Source organism: Vulpes lagopus, chromosome 3 (assembly GCF_018345385.1).
Source record: "Vulpes lagopus strain Blue_001 chromosome 3, ASM1834538v1, whole genome shotgun sequence".
NCBI classification, from domain to species: domain Eukaryota; kingdom Metazoa; phylum Chordata; class Mammalia; order Carnivora; family Canidae; genus Vulpes; species Vulpes lagopus.
In genome coordinates, this window is record NC_054826.1 from 84,297,708 (window position 1) to 84,318,986 (window position 21,279).

The 21,279-nt window shown below is 40.1% G+C and overlaps 1 protein-coding gene across 3 annotated transcripts in view; it reads right to left on the reverse strand.

Annotated features, from left to right (window-relative positions):
- B3GALNT2 (beta-1,3-N-acetylgalactosaminyltransferase 2) overlaps nt 1-21,279 on the reverse strand; it is a 58,348-nt gene that overhangs the window by 9,641 nt on the left and 27,428 nt on the right. For 2 of the 3 annotated variants that reach the window (XM_041750420.1, XM_041750419.1), the window contains exons 5-7: nt 17,071-17,166; nt 5,144-5,254; nt 2,372-2,450 (exon numbers count right to left, since the gene is read on the reverse strand). In XM_041750420.1, the coding sequence (XP_041606354.1) occupies nt 2,372-2,450; nt 5,144-5,254; nt 17,071-17,166 (286 nt within the window). The remainder of the gene's footprint in view (nt 1-2,371; nt 2,451-5,143; nt 5,255-17,070; nt 17,167-21,279) is intronic. The other variant, XM_041750421.1, reaches the window with a different exon arrangement.

Here is a 21,279-nt window from a genome sequence, read left to right on the forward strand (position 1 = left end):
ATGCAGGGACTGTCTTCAGATCCTATCGATTTAAGGCAGCAATTTTTTCACCAGGGCAGGATTTTCTCAAATGTCTCACTTCAAATTAGAGAAAACTTCTGAAAAATAAATTGAGTGGCTGAGGGGTGAGGAAACAAGAGAGTCGTTTGGCGCCCCACCTTCTGGAACCACAAAGGGAAAGCTGGGGGCGGGGGGTGCAGCGTGGGCAGCTGAAGGCTGAGATTGGACTTCTCTCTCTGCCGCTCTGTGAGCACTGCACAAGCTGCACATTTCCAGGCCTGTCCTCTCATTAGGAGGAGGAGGTGGACTGCATCAGTGACTTTGGGGACTGCTTACTGACACAGTCCTGCGCCCCAAATCTAAATGTTCAGCAGGTCTGGGATGTGGCCTAAGGCTGTATTTAACATGTGTCTTCCTACAAGTCTGACGCCAGTGGACCATAGACTATTGCCCTTCGAGAAACCCAGGCCTTAATGACCTTGTGTCCCAGCTCTTACATTCTACTGTAATATCCTTTTACTTTAAAGACAGAGATAAGTATATATAATTTAACACTTGAAGGAAAGTAAAAGTTAGAAAATTGGAGTAACAGGAGAATAGCTGTAGTAAGATGAGAGCAGAAGGACACTTGGGTGGCTCATGGCTCAGTCAGTTAACTATCTGCCTTCGGCTCAGATCATGATCCCGGGGTCCTGCAATTGAGCCCCACATGGGGGCTCCCTGTTCATTGGGGAGTCTGCTACTCCCTCTCCCTAGATCCCTCTCCTAGAGCCTATGTTTAAATATTCACATTATGAGGAGAAAGCAGGAGGAGAAGCTGAGTCCATGACACCGTCTCCAACAGAAGCACAGACACGCCATGATTGTGGGGTCAGGGAAGCAAAGGTTCTTCCCTCCTGACTGATGAGCAGCACTAAGCCCATTACAGCCATCTGGCCATGGTCCAGTGGTTCTGTAGAAGTCCCTACCTGGCTGGAGGATAAACCAAAGACAGCCACCCAGGCTCAATGAAGTCCAAGGTCACTGATTTGTCAAGATCACCCTTATGGTGAAAGACTGGATGCTCTCTCTCTCTAAGAGCGGGAACAAGACAAAGGCGTCTGCCTGGCCACTTCTACTCAACAGTGTAGTAGACATTCAAGCCATGACAGACAAGAAAAAGCAATTAAAGGCATCCAGATTGGAGGAAAAAAAGTGCAACCACCTCCATTTGCAGATGACATGATCTTATACATGGAAAACCCTAAGGTACACACAAAACTAGTAACTTAATAAATGAATTCAGCAAAATTACAGTATACAAGATTGATATATAAAAATCAATTGTATTCCTATATATTAGCAATGAACAACCTAGAAATGAAGTGTAGAAAACAATTCCACTTATGATAACATCAAAAAGCAGAAATACCAAAGAATAAATTTAGCAAAAGAAATGTAAGACTTATACTCTGAAAATCACAAAACATCACTAAAAGAAACTAGTAAGACCTAAGTCAATGGAAGGACATCCACATTCATGGATCAGAGACTTAATGTCTGAACAGCAACGCTCCCTGATGATCTACGTGTTCAATGCAACCCCTTTCAAAATCCCAGCTGGATCACTCGCAGAAACTGAAAAGCTAATCCTAAAATTCATTTGGAAATGCAGGGGACCCAGAATAGCCAAAACAATCTTGAAAGAGAACAGAGTTGAAGGATTCATACTTCCTGATGTCAGATACTACGACAAAGTCACATAATCAAGAACAGCATAGTGTTGGTAGATCAAAAGAACAAAACTGATCAAAAGAACAAAACTGAGAACTCAGGGGCGCCTGGGTGGCTCAGTCGGTTAAGCATCCGACTCTTGGTTTCAGCTCAGGTCCTGATCTCAGGGTCTGGAGATTGAGCCACACTTTGGGCTCCACACTCAGCAGGGAGTCTGCTTGAGATTCTCTCCCTCTGCTCCTTGGGCTTGTGCACTCACTCTCTCAAATAAATAAATCTTAAAAAAAAAAAAGAAAGAAAGAAAAGAAAAAAGAAAAGAAAAGAACTGTGAGCCCAGAAATAAATCCTTACATTTAAGGTCGGAAAGTACAGTGAGAAGATTAATGGTTGGTAGGGGATTGGGGAGGGGAGAATGAAGAGTGCTTGCCAGTGGGCAAAGGGTTTCTTTTTGAAGTGATGGAAATGCTCTGGAATTAGTAGAGATGTTTTCATATACTGCAAACCAGTGACTTAATCACTTTAAAAGGGTTAAGTGTACGTGAATTATATATCAATAATGTTTTTCTTTAATGACAAAAAAAAATCACCTTTTATGTCAAAGTATAGAGTTAGATTAGGTGCATGAGATTCAGGGCACTCTTTCAAGCAGCCGACTTACCCTGAATGGTGTAAATAAAACCACCTGCAACTCCCTCCACACCTTCCATGAATTCATGAGGCAAGGCGCCCTCCCCAGCCTGAAAGCAACAAGAACAGAAGTGCTCAATGTTTCATTACTAAAAATACATTTCTTCTATTTTAAAACTGATTTGGCAAAATTCATAATGTGACTCTACAGCAGATAAATCCATCTGAGACTTACACAATCAGGATGACATCAGTATTCTCCTATTTTTATCTGATTACAATATTAAAGATGAGGTATACATGGCAGTCCACAGTATTCAGAATTCCAACTTACACAGAATCATATATTCTTAAACTTGCTACCATAATAGTACAAAACCCAACTATTTTATACCATAATCCTACCACTTAAAATTACCACCTTTGATTTCTTGGAGAGTAAAAACTGCCACTCTCAAATACACCTAGGCACATTTTTAAAGTTTGCTCTACTGCACACAGAATAGCCCTTTGAAATAAACCATACTGTACAGAGCAGTGTTTTAGGGCTGTCGAGAGACACGGTTCTGATGTGATTGTGGGAATTTGTTATTTAGTTGAAAATACGGTTTTCAATATGGAGGAAGCTACCAAAGCTTTGCTGAGCCAGGAAAGGTTGTATACTGTATTTTTTCATCATGTACTCTACACTGTTTTGGCATGTTTAGAATTTGATGGTACTTTTTATTAACTTCTTTCTAAAAGGTCACCATTTGGCTTTTAAGTTTCTGACATTATCGCTTGCTGGCAAGCCAGCAAGACTCAGGGACACTTTCAGCTTTATGCATTTATGATGGAAACCTTTATTTGTACGTGGGGTTTCCTAGAAGAGGCTACCAAGTCACCAGACTTCAAGGTTAGCTGAGTGTGTAAGCTATGTTTAGCCCTCTACAACCATATTTATCCCAAGTAGATCATTTGAGTTTTTCCATTTGAACCTAGTCTTCAACTCAGAAGTCATCTGGTTTCCTTTTGTGCAACCAACTTAATTAACTAAAGGATTCTGGCACATTTTGGATATTTTTAAGTTTCATAAATAGAAAAGGAGGTGACATGTTAAAGGCACTTGCCTTGGAAATAAGAAAAGAATAAAACTATAATTAAATATCCTAAGACATTTGATTGTAAATAAAGGACTGTTCGTAATAAAGGTTGAGATCCTAACCACAACCCACAAGGCTAAGTCTGTAATTATATATGAATTTGTGATCTAATGTCTTTCTTCCTCACTGGAGTGTGATTCCACTGTGGGCCAGGAGTGGTTTTCGAAACAAGTAACAGCAGACCATCTAACGTTCATTTCAAATTCAAGAATTAATTCACATGAAGATTAATAGTTAATAAAAATAGACTAAGCTGGGAAGCCTGAGTGGCTCAGCAGTTGAGCACTTGCCTGCCTGCCTGCCTGCCTTTGGCTCAGAGCATGATCTCAGAGTCCTGAGATCGAGTCCCACGTCAGGCTCCCTGTCCCTCTCATGAATAAATAAAATCTTAAAAAAAAAATAGACTAAGCTTTTGATCTGAGATGCCAAGAACTTTCTGAATGATCACACCAGAGCTCAAGGAGGACGAGACTGTGTTTGTGACACCACCACAAATGCCACTTGTTTAAGGCTCATCATTTTAAGTCTGCCTTATCATCCCCACATTTACTTGGAGATATTTACTCATCAAACTGTTTTAAATTTGAAGCAAATATGAATAAATGAAAAATAGGAGTTAGATATCTCTGCAATAGGGATGCCTGGAGGGCTCAGCAGTTGAATGTCTGCCTTCGGCTCAGGGTGTGATTTGGAGTCCTGAGATTGAGTCCCACATTGGGATCCCTGCATGGAGCCTACTTCTCCCTCTGCCTGTGTCTCTGCCTCTTTCTCTCTCTCATTAACAAATATATAAATAAAATCTTAAAAAAAAACAAAACAAAACTCAGCAATATAAATGAAAGTAAAAACTCCATCTTATTTTCATTTTCAAGTACTGTGGTCTATGCTATTTTAACAAATATCCTGCTTTAAGGATGAGTGAATATTTTGAAAACTATTGAGCAAGTGTCCTTCAAGAATGTTAGCTTAAGGGATCCCTGGGTGGCGCAGCGGTTTAGCGCCTGCCTTTGGCCCAGGGCGCGATCCTGGAGACCCGGGATCGAGTCCCATGTCGGGCTCCCAGTGCATGGAGCCTGCTTCTCCCTCTGCCTATGTCTCTGCCCCTCTCTCTCTCTCTCTCTGTGTGTGCGTGCGACTATCATAAATAAATAAAAATTTTTAAAAAAGCTTGAAAAAAAAATGTTAGCTTAAAAATTATTGAGAAATAAAATATCACACTTTTTAAAATGCACCAATCTTTTTTTTTTTTAAGATTTTATTTATTCATGAGAGAGAGAGAGAGAGAGGCAGAGACACAGGCAGAGGGAGAAGTAGGCTCCATGCAGGGAGCCCAACGTGGGACTCAACCCTGGGTCTCCCGGATCATGCCCTGGGCTGAAGGCAGCGCTAAACTGCTGAGCCATCCAGGCTGCCCTAAAATGCACTAATCTTAAGGCAAAACTGTGTGTTTACTAACGCTAGAGTGAGAAAATCATAGAACATTTGAGTTCTTTGTTTTTACTATGATGATTCAACATTTTTTGCTGTACTTGCTCTCAAATACCCAAGATCCATTGCTCCACATTCCCTGGGGTGATGTAAAAGTAAAGTTAAAAACACTTTTTATATATTAAAAAATGCTGAAGTATGCTCAACAGCCTTAGGAAGAGAGGATGACTTACTGTAATGACTCGGAGAACTCCCCCACCATCATTTACAGTCACTTTGTGGAGATTTCTTGACACAAGGCCTTGGAGGTCTTGGCTCTCCCACACAATGGTACCTTCGAAGCTCTTTTTGTGGAAAGATGAAGTGAGTTGAATTCTTTATTGTTGTCATTTAGGTTTTAAGTTTTTAAAGAAAAATTAATTTTTTTTCTAAGACCTATTGGTTAAAAATTTTATCCCCCACTCTAACATACAACACTGTTAAATGTTGGTGTATATTCATGAGTCTTTTTTTTTCCCATGCACATCTTAAAGATACAAGTACAAAGTGCAGAGACAATTGTGCACACTGCTGCTTGCATTTTCCACTACACCTGACACCACCATAGCTGGTACAACCATTCTTTACCACACACACCTAACTCACATGCCCTCGAGTACATGCATTCTGAGTCCCACAAACAGTTCCCCACCCGCAGACACTGAGACTCTACAAATATCTAAGGAAGCTGTGTTTTGGTGTAAATGTTTATTTTTCCCTAATAACTTGTTTTGTTTCAAAATACATTCAGAGGTGAAATTATGGGGAAAAGAAAGAAACAGAGATATTTTATACAGATTTTGGGACACAATGCCAAACTGTCTTTTCAAAAGTTAATTATACTAATTTCCCAATTCAAAAAATACTACCTCCATTGTATTCTTCCAAGTATGGGATATTGATGAAAGCAAATAAGTTTCAATTTAGTACATTAAAAAATGATTCCTCATTTAATTGCGTTTCTTTTGATTTCTAATGTTTATAAATTATATAGTCTCTCCCGGGAATTATGGACCCATGCTTCTTCGCCATTTAGCTACTGAGTTTTCTAATTTTCTTATTAGTCTTGTTATCTTGTAATAAATAATTCTGTGTGTATATTATAAGCTAAAATGCTTTTTTTCAGAATTGTTTGCCACTTAACTTTTTTTTTAAATTAAAAGGTCCATAAGTTTTATCTTGTCAAATTTGGCAAGCTTTTTGTTTGTGATTATTACTATTAAATTTTGAACTTAGAAAGTTGTATTCCTCTGCCCCAAGGTTTGTTACACACTTAAATTCTAGTGTCTTCTAATTTCTCCATGGGTGCTCAGCTGCTCCTCTGCACCGCTCAGGCCATACCCAACTGTCAGCTCCTCTGGCTTGCTCCAGGGATCCAACAGAAGGCAGCCAGCTCCCAATTCTTCTCTACCACATCAGCTTGTCTTCTTTTCCTAATAAGACTTATCACTCTGATATTTACTGTTTATGTTCCTATTGTCCAACGAACTGTTCCCACTAGAATGCAAGCACCATGAGAGCAGGGATCTTGTCGGTCTTATTAACTACTATATCCCTGGCACCTAGAATGGCCTGACATACAGAACAGGCACTCGAAAAATAGTTACTTAATAAATAATGTTAAACTCAAAATGAATTGGAATGAATTTTGGTCTAGAGCATGAGACAAAAGATACAGTTTTAATATTCTTTAAAATTTTTCACATATTAAAATTAAGAGATAAAGTGTTTTACAGTAATGTCTCAGTTAGCCAGCATTATAAGGATACCATATAAAACTGAATTTGTCCAATAAGCTAGGCCAGTGGTTTGAAAACTCTTTGTAAAGTATTACAACTCATCTACAAAACAGATAAAAACACTAAGAGTTGGGATTCCTCAGGCAGTCTGTCACTTTATATTCAGCTACCAGATTCTTCATTTATGTTGCTGGTAAGGCTCCTATGCACCTTGAGAAGCCCCAGGGTTCCTGAGAGCAGGCATCACAGACACACTGCGGGTGGTCACTGCCTGACCTCCACCATGGGGAAAATGATGCTCACCTCACAGGGCTGTGCTGAGGGTTAACGATGACTTAAGTGCAGGGTCTCTGCTTAGCAAAGCAGAGCTTTATGATCATTGGCTGGAATGCAGAAAGCGGAGTCCCCTTTAAAAGATCTCATTGTGGGGATCCCTGGGTGGCGCAGCGGTTTGGCGCCTGCCTTTGGCCCGGGGCGCGATCCTGGAGACCCGGGATCGAATCCCACGTCAGGCTCCCGGTGCATGGAGCCTGCTTCTCCCTCTGCCTGTGTCTCTGCCTCTCTCTCTCTCTGTGTGACTATCATAAATAAAAAAATAAATAAATAAATAAAAGGTCTCATTGTGTTATCTTGGTAACAGGAGCGGATTATTTCTATTTTCTCCCTGGGAGGCCTTAACTCACTATTCAACTTGACCTTGAATCTCAATTCCCTAAAAACAGTGTTCTTAGAGGTATATGCACAGAGGAAAAAAAACAAGTCTAGGGAGAAATATACCATATATGCTGGGAAACAGATGGATATCATCATATTCCTCTAAACTTTCTATACTTTGTCAAGTTCTCAACAGTGAATATGTATTCCTCTCATACATTTTTCATCTTTTATGATTGGGAAAAATTTTTTTAAACTAAACATATGTGTACAACAAAATAAATTTGGAGTCCATATTCTTCTAGATGCAAGCCATTATTTAAACTTTTAAATGTCTACAACGTAGCAAGCTGTGGGCGACTCAAAGATTTAGAAGAGTGAAATGAAATAGCTCCTATCTTCAAATCCTCGTAATATGCCCTGAAAGGGTCTGCAACAAAGGAAAGTCATTTGGCCTTAGGAGGTCAGCCAGGATTCCAAATGACTGTGAGAATGGAGCAGAATCTTAAAGGCAATGGAATCAGGAAAGGGAGAGGCGGATGAAAGAACTCACCAAAAGGCAGACCCTAAGAGCACTGCGTGTTCAGAAAAGTGTGAAGCATTTAGTACTACCCAAGTCCCAGGCTGATGAAAGGAGATGTAAAAAAGAGTAGCCCCAGTCTGCACTGCCTGTGGCATAGAGTCTGTCCTTCATCTTGAAGGCAGGGGGAAAGCATTTAAGTTTACAAGCACAAGAGTGACACAATCCTAACCGCAATTTTAGAAAGTCCACTCCAGGGGCACCTGAGTGGTTCAGTTGGTTAGGTGTCTGCCTGAGGCTCAGGTCATGATCCCAGGGGTTCCCCTACGCCCGCCCCCCACGCTGTCAGGGGTCCCTGCTCAGCGGGGACCTGCTTCTCCTTCTCCCTCTCCCCTTCCCCTTGCTTCTGCTCTTTCAAATAAATAAAATCAAATCTTTTTTTTTAAAAAAAGGTCACTCCAATAGTAGAACAGCATCAGGGTAGGCTGGTGGGGGAATGGTAAGTGCACTTTTATAGAAGTCTAAGTGAGAAGAAGTAAGCACTTATTTAGAAATTAAAATCGCCTTCTGAGAAACTGAAGGAGACACCAATATATGGAAAGATATTCAAGCTCATAGATTGGAAGTATTAATATTATTAAAATGTCCATACTACCCAAAGCAGTCTATAAATTCAATGCAATCTCTATCAAATTCCAATGATGTTTTCACAGAAATACAATAAGGACTACTAAAATCTGGATGAAACCACAAAAGACAGCAAATAGCCTAAGCAGTCTTAAGCACAAAAAAACTAGAAGGGTTGTACCTCCTGATTTCAAACTATGTTACAAAACTAATAGGATCAAAAACAGTATGATACTGGCATAAAAACTGACATGTAGATCAATGAACAGAAGAGAGAGCCCAGAAATAAACCCACACATATACGGTCAACTAATTTACAATAGAGGAGGCAAGCATATGCACTACTCGGGAAAGAACAGTCTTTTCAATAAGTGGTGTTGACAAACTGGACAGCCACATGCAAGGAATAAACCTGGGCCACTACCCTAAACCACACACAAAAATCAACTCAACATAGATCAAAGACCTGAACATAAGACCTGACACCATAGAACTCCTAGTATAAAACCCAGGCAGGAAGCTCCCTGACACTGGTCTTGGCGATGATTTTTTTAATTCAACACCAAATGCAAAGGCAACAAATGCAAAAATAAACTGGGACTACCTCACACCAAAAAGCTGCTGCACAGCAAAAGAAACCATCAACACAACAAAAAGGAAGCCTAAGAATGGGAGAAGATATTCGCATATCGGGTACTTGACAAGGAGCTACTATCAAAAAGATATAAAGAACTCCCACAACTCAACAGCAAAAGGCCAACCAATCAATTAAAAGATGGGGAAAGGATCCGAATAGTTCCGAAAGAACACATACAGATGGCCAACAGGTACATGAAAAGATGCTCAACATCGCTCATCATCAAGGAAATGCAAATCAAAACTACCATGAGATATCACCTCACACCTATCAGAGTGATGACCACTATCAGAAGGATAAGAAATAACAAGTGTGCTGGAGAGAATGTACTGAAAAGAGGATCCCTGCAGCCACCGTGGAAAACAGGACGGAGGGTCCTCAAAAAAATTAAAAGCAGAACAACTCTATGATCCAGTAATTCCACTTCTGGGTATTTATCTGAAGGAAATGGAAACACTCACTTGAAAAGACATCTGAGCCCCATGTTCACTGCAGGACATTTACAACAGCCACAATATGGACACAACCTGAATGCCCATAGACAGATGAAGGAATAAAGAAAATGTGACACAAACATAGAAACACGCACACACATACACAGAGGAATATTATTCAGCCATAAAAAGAAAGGAAATCTTGCCATTTCCAACATGGAGCTCGAGGGCACTATGCTAAGTGAGCACAGTCCAACAGAGAAAGACAAATACCATTTGATTTCACTTATATGTGGAATCTAAAAGTTTTTCAAAAAGCAAAAAACAAAACAATGAACTCTGATACAGAGAACAGATAGGTGATTGCCAGAGGCGGGGGTTGGGTGAAATGGGTGAAGGGGGTGAAAAGGTACAAATTTCTAGTTGTAAAATAGTAAGTCCTGGGGAAAAAGCATGGTGACTACAGTTAATAATACTGTATTGTATATTTGAAAGTTGCTAAGAGAGCAGATCTTAAAAGTTCTCATCACAAGAAAAGAAACGTAACTGTGCAGTGATGGATGTTAACCAGACTTAGTGTGATCATTTTGCAATACTGAATCATTATATTGTATACCTGAAACTAATATATGTCAATTATACCTCAATAAAAGAAAGAAAAAAAGACTGTCTTCTGAGTTGAATTAATTTAATGCTTACATGAAAAGGAACAATGTCTCTAATAACTGAGAAGAGCTCTGAGATTGAAGCTTAATTAGTAAAATCACTACCTTAAAACAATGTATCAAGTGGCCACTATAAAAAAGCTGGGTTAAGAGAGAAATTTTGGCAATGTAGCAATGTCCAATGGAAGAAATGCAGGAATTGGAAGATAAAAAGCATTCTAGTCACACCCTACCTGAATGAGCCAGATCTCTAAAACAAACACATCCCACTATTCTAGTCAAATTCAATGATCAAACCAAGCACTGTTCTGATTTGGGTTTTTGATGCCTGACCTCTCAGTAAAGAGGTTCCCAGATAGGGGTCATTACTTTCAAATCTAATAAGCTATTACTCATTAAAGATGAATGAATGGACATTCTGGTTTACAAACTGCTCTTCGGAGAATTTATTCAGTGTCATTCAATGACATTCTGATCTTCTCTAAGTGAACTACTTTAAAGGTCAGTGCTAGAACCCAAAAGCTAATTCCTAGACCTTTGACAACGTGAGCTGCTTTGGGTTAATCATATGTCTTTCTCCTGACAAACAGCTTCCTGCCCTTGGTATACTTTCCTTTAAAACTTTAATAGTGATAAATTTTTTTAAAAAAATTTTAACATACAGTGCAATTTTTGTTTCGGGAGAATTCAATGATTCATCACTCATATACATGCAGTGCTCAGTGCTCATCACAACTAGTGCCCTCCCTTAATACCCATCCCTCATCCAGCCCATCCCCCACCCACCTCCCTCCATCAACTCTCCATTTGTCTCTATTGTTATGAGTCTGTTATGGTTTCCCTCCACCCTCCCACAGGTTCATTTCTTTTGTTTCTTAAATTCCACATATGAGTGAAATCATATGGTATGTCTTTATCTGACTGACTTATTTCACTTAGCATACTATGCTCTAGCTCCATCTACATTGTCGCAAATGACAAGATTTCATTCTTTTGGATGGCTGAGTAATATTCTATTACATATATGTACCACATCTTCTTTATCCATTCATCTGTGGATGGACATTCGGGCTCTTTCCATAGTATGGTTCTTGTTGAGCCCTGCTATATATAAACATTGGGATGCATTTACCCCTTCAAATCTGTATTTTTGTATCCTTTGGGATACCTAGTAGTGCAATTGCTGGATCATAGGGTGGTTCTATTTTTAACTTTTTGAGGAATCTCCATACTATTTTCCAGAGTGGCTGCACCAGTCTGCATTCCAACCAAGAGTGCAGGAGGATTCCTGTTTCTTCACATTTTCACTAAAACCTATTGTTTCTCGTGTTAATTTTAGCCATTCTGACAGGTATGAGGTAGTATCTCTCTCTCTCTTTTTTTTTTTAAGATTTATTTATCTGAGAGAGAGTGTTCAAGAGCGTGCGTGAGTTGGGGAGGAGCATAGAGAGTGGGAGAGAAGCAGACTCCCTGCTGAGTGTGGAGCTTGATCCCAGGACTCCAAGATCACGATCTGAGCTGAAATCAGGAGCTGGCCACTTATCTGACTGAGCCACCCAGGCACCCCTAATCCTGGTTTTAATTTGTATTTTCCTGATGATGTGTGATGCTGAGCATCTTTTCACATGTCTGTTAACCATCTGGATGTTTTTTCTAAAAAAGTGTCTATTTGCATCTTCTATTCCATAGACTACCTTTTAGTTTTGTTGTTTCCTTCACTGTGCAGAAGCTTTTTATCTTGATGAAGTCCGAAGAGTTCATTTTGCTTTTGTTTCCTTTGCCTCCAGCAATGTGTCTAGTGCTATGGCCGAAGTCAAAGAGGTTATTGCCAGAATAGTGATAAAGTTTGGAAGAAATGATACCAGATATGTTTAAGAGAAAGAAATGATAGGATTTAGTAAGTGCCTGGATATGAGAGTTGAGGGTAAATCCCATGATTCTGGTTTGGGTGCCTGAGAAAAAGGAGATACCCAAGACTGAAATACAGGGAGAGAGAACGATAGGATGGAAATGATGTTACCAACAGCATGCCCCTGGGATACTCGTGTGGAGAAGCTCCACTGGCAGAAGTACATATGGAGTACCTAAGAGAAATGTGGGCTATAGCTGGATTTAAGAGCCATTAGCAAATAGGAGGTGATGGATAAAACTGCCAGGGAAGAATGAGTAAAACAAACAGAAAGTTGGGTAGCAAATCCTAATGATGAAGAGGAAAGCAAGAGAGGAGATAATGAAGTATAGAGAGAAAGACTGAGCTAGATGTGGCAAAACCAAAAGAATATAGATTATATAAGCTAAAAGAAAAATGCAATCAACTAAGTGAAGGACAAAGTGTCCCTTGGAGCTAGCAGCAGGGTCACTGGAATCTTAGTGACTGCAGTTTCAGGTGAATGATACCAAAAGTAAAAGCTACCATGACCAAATAAAAATTCTTCACCTTGAAACTACGAATCTAGAAAATATGATGAAACAAGTAATTCTCTGTCCTGTCCATTCACTGACACTTGGCATCTTGCCTCACGTATTTCATGGTGGCTCCTGCTGGCACCCAACCGCAGTTAACTTGTGACTGGGATATGATACAACATCAACAATGTGGACTACACTGAGTAACTCCCAGAAAAACTCATTGGCCCCCCAAATGGTCCTGGTTCATTCATTGCACTTCTAGAAGCCAGCGGTTATTACAGAAGGGAGGAGCTGTAACTACTCCCCCTTTCCTGTACCTATTCCTGTTCCATGTCACAGCTGATCTCTATTCTGAGATTCTCAGATGCCTGCTTTCTACTCTCTGATGCAAACTAACCCTAAAGCTAGGATCTCTTCGGAGGAGAAACAGCTTGTTTGTGGCAATTTCTTGCTAAGATCATTAAACCAAAACAGAAGCTAGGAAAAACAGCACGGTATGGGCTGGAAAAAGGAGATCTCATCCATAGCATAAGCATGCTCTCTACAACTCCTTCCACATATTGTCATTTCTTTTGTGTCATATTTCTAACTTTTCATCTAGCTACTCATCCACAGTAGCTTAAATCTATAGTATTTCTGCACTTAATTTTTGGTGGACTGGGTAAATGATTACATCTGAAGAATTTCAACTGTTATAAACACTGAGTGTGTAAATACCCAAACAGCTCACAGTGATGTCTCTAGTGACTCAGGTGAACAAAAATAGTCTTTTTATTGAAATCAGTTTCAGGTTTCAACTGCACTAATAAGGAAAATACAAAATTAGAGAAATAAATATTTTAAGAGAGGCACAGAGAGATCTGCATTTAAATCTGTGGCTCCCACTGAGATTTATGCTCTCATGAGTCACACGATGAAAACACTACAAGAGCTCTGCTTACTTGACAAGCTTACGGCTGACATGTTACTCCAGTAGGCTGTGAGGTGCAGGGGGAATAAGATGATGAAGAAATCATTTACTACTCTCTTGAAAATGCACAAATGATGTCTGTCTTTTGTCATTCTTTGTTGATGATATGCATTCATCACTATCATTTTTTTCTGTGCTAATAAACCCAATTAGGCTTGAAGCAACAAAAATGAGTATCTATGTACAATTAAACACGGTTTCAACAAAAGTAGGATTTTGTGTAAAAGGACAATTTTTTAAAGAGTTTTTTGTTTTTATAAAGCAAATATGTATTTATCACAGAACATTTAGAAAATGCACAAAAAGAAGAAAATACAAATCATCTATAATCCTACCTCCTCACCCCTGGGTATAGCCACTGTTAAATAATGCACGTTTTTAAAAGAAAAAATATTACTCAGAAGTAATGAAAAAAAAGTCAATTTAGCTTAAAGCTTAAAGTGAAATAAAGCTCACAAGGCTGTAGGCATGAAAAATCTTAACTGAAATGAACACTCACTGTCCCATCATTAGCACCTCCTATTAGATACACCATCCTTGCCTCAACTCTAGTGTTATTTTGAAAAATTTCCACTCTATAGAAAAGTTGAAATTAATGCCCAAATCACCTAGACTCAGCAACTGTTAACATTTGGTCACATCTGCTTTATCTCTGTCTGTATACACACACAATTTTCTTTCTTGTTGGTTGTTAAGCACTTGAAAGCAAATGCAGGTATCATGACATGTCACCTCTGAATTACTTCAACATGTACTTCCTAAGAACAAGGATATTCTAAGGGAAAGTAATAATTTTTGTGGGTAAATCAAAATTTATAATTCTATCTAGAAGACTGACCAAGATAGTGGGCCAGACTCTGTAACACTGTGATTAGCCTGAAGTATTAAGCTTATTTTCTTCCTCTTTGCCCCACATTGTGACTCCTACCTCTTCAATAGTTTCTTAAGCTCACCACCATCGACATTTTGAGCCAGATAATTGTTGTGGGGGCTTCTGTGTGTGTTGTAGGGTGTTCAGTAGCATCACTGGCCTCTGGATGCCAGTACCACTCCACACCCAGCTGTAACAACTGAATGTGTCTCTGGACATTGCTAAACACCCCTCACAGGCACATGGACCCAAATGCAGAAACTCTACTCTCCAAGAACGGATCCTGCAAATCCAGATGAGTAGCAGCAGGAATAAGGACAGTATGCATTTATTTACTGAATGCTTACCATGCATGTGGCAGCATGTTCTAAGCATTCTGCATGTACGAAAATCATTTAGTCCCTAAAATAAGCCTCTCAACTGGGTCACACAGCTCCACCACCTTACAGATGAGAGAATGGGGGTGGTGAGACTGAATGGTTCGCACAAGGGCCACCAAGACTCCGAGGGACGGCGCAGGGTTTCCAAATCTCCCGTGCTGCAGGCACAGCTGCCCACTCAGGCACTTGGCCACAGGTGTGCCCTCAAATACCTGCTCCCTGGTGCATCATTTTTCTCTTTCCTACTCATGCTAATCCTAAGTCTTTTCAACTCCACGTCAGGCTTCAGACCTCTCTGGATACCACCTCACACAATGCTAGTGTTCCTGGACTCCTCAGAATAACATGACTCTCCCTTTGGGAAGAGTTCTAGGAACCACAGAGAGCCTGAGGTTCTGCCCATGCTCGTTCTGAGTAGAAAGTCTCATTGATGACTTGCTTCAATCCTCAAGGAGCTTAGTTAACATAGGAAAATCACTTATAACCATGCCTGGCACACAGGAAGTTAGGTCAAGTATCAGTGTTAGCTCCTCTCATCTCTCTAGGATATAAGCTGCTTTAAGGGCAGGGATCCTCATACTGTGTCCTCACACAGCTCCAGTGCTTGACACATACTAATTTCTCAGATATTTCCTGAATAAATGAATAAATAAACCAAAGAATGGCTTCCTTCAAAAGCTGAGATCCAATACTTAGCCAATACTACTACTTAATTAAAAATAAAAGATACTTTTGATGATGCATATTTCATTTAACAAAGAAAAAAGTTCATACATGAGATTAAAAGGAATACAAGGACACAGGAAAATTGGCATTCCCATATAATGCTGATGATAACTCAAATTATACAAGCTGCTAAACCATCTTCCGGAAAGAAATCACATGCCTTAGAAATGTGTATAAAGTTCAAACTAACAACTCATCCTAAGAAAATAACCAGTTACGGATACCAAGGAGGAGTATAAGGATGTTCAGTAGTGTTTTTTTATGGTAACACTGAGAAATTGGAAATTTGTTCCAGAATGTTTTAGTTTTGCTTTTATTTAAAATATTTTTAAGCAAGGGTACCTGGGTGGCTCAGTCGGTCAAGTGGCTGCCTTCGGGTCAGGTCATGATCTCAGGGTCCTGGGATCCAGCCCTACATCAGGCTCCCTCCCCAACGGGAAGTCTGCTTCTCCCTCTCCCTCCACCCCTCCCCCTGCTCGTGTGCTCTCTCTCTCAAATAAATAAAATCTTCAAAAAAAATGTTTTTAAGCAGAAGTTCGTGTACAGGTGAAATAAAGGAGATCTCTTTCACATCTACAGAATCAACATATATCGTTTCAACCACTTGTACTCAACACTAAAGATCCATAGCATATTATAAGATGTGTTGTATAATGCAAACAGAACCACAAAACCAATGGTAGGAAAATGTTTCTTGGTTTGTCAGCAGAGCTGGTCAATGGTCTAGCTTCCATGTGTTAGCTCAGCTTTGACAGTGCAGAATGAACTCTACAGCTGACCTAAAGTGACTCCCAAAGATGTTTGGGAAACTGACCCCTATTGTGGCTCCAAAGCCCTGACATGAGGAATGTACTCAGACTAGACTGAACCAGCCTAGCAAGGCCAAGGTAGATGAATGAGTAATCTATTTATGTCCAATTGTGCAATCCTCTGCAACCATGCTGAGGCTTAACTGCAGGCTGATGCGGGCACTTGGCAGGTATATGAGGGGATCTCTAGGACACATGCACTTAAGACTAGACCTAGATGGACCTAGAAGCTGACAGTTGTGTTTTCAGACAGGTTCTACAACCTTGAGAGGTTGTATTCATCTTGGAAATGTGGCCAATCTCTTTGTAATTATCCTGCCTAGCCTCTACCTGCCCCCACCATCTTTCAGTAATTAAACGACTTGATTTATTCAAATGGTATGTGTGTCTCATGTTTCCATCAATCCATACCTATCTATTATCCTTTGTCCCTAAAACAGCCATGCAGTTCTCTTCTCCACTAACTAAACCACACAATGTCTGCAGAGTGTGGTTCATACTGGGCTCTGTGAAGGTACGGTGCAAAGTGCTACATTTCAGTGCACACAGAGTTGGTAGCCCCATCCACTGCTCTAAAGAGCTGTCCTGGAACAAAATATCAAGCGCCTGCCCCTGCGAGCACATACCCAGGCCTGTGAAGGACCACACTGGTAAGATAGCCTTTCCATTACACCCCATACCTCAGGCAGGATGAACTGTTCCACAGGCTTGTACCACAGCTTGTTCACCTGCACACCACAGCTCGGAGGACTAAAGCGAGCCACAAAGAGGGCCTCCTACAGATGGGAGGGAGGGGGACAAGAAATAGGGAAAAAAAAAAAAAAAAGAGAGAAAGAGAAAGATTTTACGTCAGACACTGAGTATGCAGCAAGTTTTCAAATATTTTCTATCTTGATCAGCTTAATCCTCAATGGCCCCAACCATGGTTAATATGGGTATACTGATGTTTAGACATCATTTGTTTTCCAGTGCAATCATGGTTATTAAATAGATATTTAAGATAACAAAAGCTGTCCTGAAGTTCTAGAACACAAAATAAAATCTGCATAACCTTAAAAAAAGCCCACCTTGAAATGAGGAGCATTAGGGGAGGTGTGCGGTGTTATATCAAGCCGACTTACTAGGTTTAACCCCAAGGGTTAAGAATAAACTGAAAGATCACGTATTTCTATACAGAACAAAGGTACTCCAGGAGCCCCCCATTTCCAAAGTAACCTTTAGGAAAAAAAAGACAGAAACAAAAAAGGAAAACATAAAAGAGGGCTGATTCCTATTATGTCTAGAGGCACACCTCATTAACTGCACTTGGCTTTACTGTGCTTGGCAAAGTATTGTGTTTTCACAAATGGAGGGTTTGTGGCAATCCCGCAATGAACAAGTCCAGAGGCACCATTCTTCCAACAGTATTGTTTCACTTCATGTTTCTATGTCACATTTTGGTAATACTTGTAATATTTCACATTTTTTCATCATTACTTTTTTGTTGTGGTGATCTGTGATGTTACTCTAATTGTGGGGGACCACAAACTGCTCTCAAATAAGATGGCAAACTTAATTGATAAACCCACTGACCCAGGCTTCCTTCCCTCTCCCCACCCCCTCCCAGGCCTCCCCTATTTCCTGAGACACAGTATTGAAATTCAACCACTTAATACCCCTACAATGGATTCTGTGTGTTCAAGTGAAGGGAAGAGTTGCCTGTCTCTTACTCTAAATCAAAAGCTAGCATGATAAAGCTTAGTGAGGCAAGTAAGGAAAGTTAAAAGCAGAGACAGGCTGAAAGCTGGGCCTCTTGTGCCTTTTTGTGAATGCAAAGGAACAGTTCTCGTGAGAAACTCAAAGAGCCTCTCCAGTGAACACATGAATAATAAGAAAGTGGCACTGTTGGTGGGAATGTGAACTGGTGCAGCCACTCTAGAAAACTGTGTGGAAGTTCCTCAAAGAGTTAAAAATAGATCTGCCCTATGACCCAGCAATTGTACTGCTGGGGATTTACCCCAAAGATACAGATGCAGTGAAACACCGGAACACCTGCACCCCAATGTTTATAGCAGCAATGTCCACAACAGCCAAACTGTGGAAGGAGCCTTGGTGTCCATCGACAGATGATGGATAAAGAAAATGTGGTCTAGGGATCTCTGGGTGGTGCAGCAGTTTGGCGCCAGCCTTTGGCCCAGGGCGCGATCCTGGAGACCCGGGATCGAATCCCACATCGGGCTCCTGGTGCATGGAGCCTGTTTCTTCCTCTGCCTGTGTCTATGCCTCTCTCTCTCTCTCTCTCTCTCTCTCTGTGTGTATCATAAAAAAAAAAAAAAAATGTGGTCTATGTATACAATGGAGTATCACTCAGCCATTAGAAACGACGAATACCCACTATTTGCTCCAATGTGGATGGAACTGGAGGGTATTGTGCTGAGTGAAGTCAATCAGTTGGAGAAGGACAAACATTATATGGTCTCATTCATTTGGGGAATATTAAGAAATTAATAATAGGCAAAGGGAATAAAGGGGAAAGGAGAGAAAATGAGTGAAAATATCGGTGAGGGTGACAGAACATGAGACTCCTAACTCTGGGAAATGAACAAGGGGTAGTGGAAAGGGAGGTGGGCGGGGGGTTGGGGTGACTGGGTGATGGGCACTGAGGGGGGCACTTGGTGGGATGAGCACTGGGTATTTTGCTATATGTTGGCAAACTGAACACCAATTAAAAAAAGAAAGAAAGTGAAACGGCCTTCTTGAATATGGAGGAAGTCTTAGTGGTCTGGATGGAAAATCAAACCAGCCACAACATTCCCCTAAGTCAAAGCCTAATCCACAGCAAGGCTCTCACTTCAATTCTGTGGAGGCTGAGAGAAGGGAGGAAGCTGCAGAAGAAAAGTTGGAACCTAGCAGAGGTTCACAAGGTGTAAGGAAAAAGGCCATCTCTGTAACATCAAAGTGCCAGGTAAAGCAGCAGATGCTTATGCAAAGCAGCAGCAAGTTCTCCAGGGTACCCTCCTAAGCTAATTCAGGAAGGTAGCTACACTGAACAACAGATTATCAGTGTAGATAAAGTAGCCTTATGTCAGAAGAAGATGCCATCTAGGACTTCCCTAGCTAGAGAGAAGTCAATACCTGGCTTCAAAGCTTCAAAGGACCAGAATGGCTCTCTTGTTAGGGGTTAATGCAGCTGATGATTTTAGGTTGAAGCCAATGCTCATTTACCATTCTGCAAATCCTAGGGCCCCCAAGAATTATGATAAATCTACTCTGCCTATGCTCTATACGTAGAACTACAAAGTCTGGATGACAGCACATCTGTTTATATATGGTTTACTGAGTAATTTAAACCCAGTGTTGAGACTACTACTCAAAAAAAAAAAATTCTTTAAAAATATTACTGCTCATTGATAATACACCCGGTCACACAAGAGCCTGACAGAGATGTACCAGACTAATGTTTTCATGCCTGCTAACATAGCAACCATTCTGTAGCCCACAGATCGAGGAGTAATTTTGACTTTCAAGTCTTATTTAAGAAATACATTTTATAAGACTGTCATAGACTCCTCTGATGGATCCGGGCAAAGTAAACTAAAAACCTTCTGGAAAGGATTCACCATTCTAGGTGCTGTTAAGAACATTTGTGATTCATGGAAAGAGTTAAAATATCAACATTAACAGGAATTTGGAAGAAGTTGATTCCAACCCTCATGGCAGATTCTGACAGGTTTAAGTCACTGTAGATGTGGTGGAAATGGCAAAACAAACAAACAAACAAACAAACTAGAATTAGAATCTGAGGATGAGACTGAATGGCTGCAATCTCATGATCAAACTTTAATGGATGAGGAGTTGCTTCTTATGGATGAGTAAGCAAAATGGTTTCTGGAGATGGAATCTACTCCAGGTGAAGATGCTGTGAAATTGCTGAAATAAAAAAGGATTTAGAATATTACAGAAATGTAGCTGATAAAGCAGTGGCAGGGTTTGAGAAGACTGACTCTAATTCTGAAAGAAGTTCTACTTTGGTTAAAATGCAATCAAATAGCATCATATGCTACAGAGAAATTGTTTGTGAAAGGAAGAGTCAGTCAGTGAGGCAAACTTCACTGTTGTCTTATTTTAAGAAATGGCTCCAGCTACCCCAGCTTTCAGGAGCTGCCACCCTGGTTAGTCAGCAGCCATTGACATCTAGGCAAGGCTCTCCACCAGCAAAAAAAAAACAAAAACAAAAATGACTCACTGAAAGCTCAGATGATAGTTAGCATTTTTTAGTAATAAAGTATTTTTAAATTAAGGTATGTACATTGTTTTTTCGACATTTGCATGCTTAATACTATTAATACTATGGCATGTATAATAGACGACGGTGTAAGTATAAACGTAACTGTCAGATGCACTGAGAAACCAGAAAGTTCACTTGACTTGCTTTCCTGTGACATTTGCTTTATTGCAGTGGTCTGAAAGTAAACCCACAGTATCTCCGAGGTACACCTACACTGTTTTCTTTGAGTCCTTCCCAGTTTGTTTTGGCAAGAACATTTCCTACTTCTCATGCCTATTCTTATATGCCAACTTAGTACAGGAGAAACTTCTGTTAAAGCAATGAAGATAACATAGAGGTTTAGGATTAAGGGGGTTTTAGTGGATTATGTGTATTTCTTTCATTAACAGCAGTTCTTGGCCATATAGTAGTAATACCTTTTGCATTGTGAACCTAATGGCATCGACCTTAGACTGGCCTTCCTTGCAGACAAAGATTAACTTCCTCACTAAAAATATGGCAACTAAAAGATAAATTAACATGATCAAAATAGTCTGTGCCAAACTTCTTCATTGATAACTCAAACATGCATAGTTGAAAAAAAAAAAAAAGACTACATATACTATAACAGTTAAATGGATCA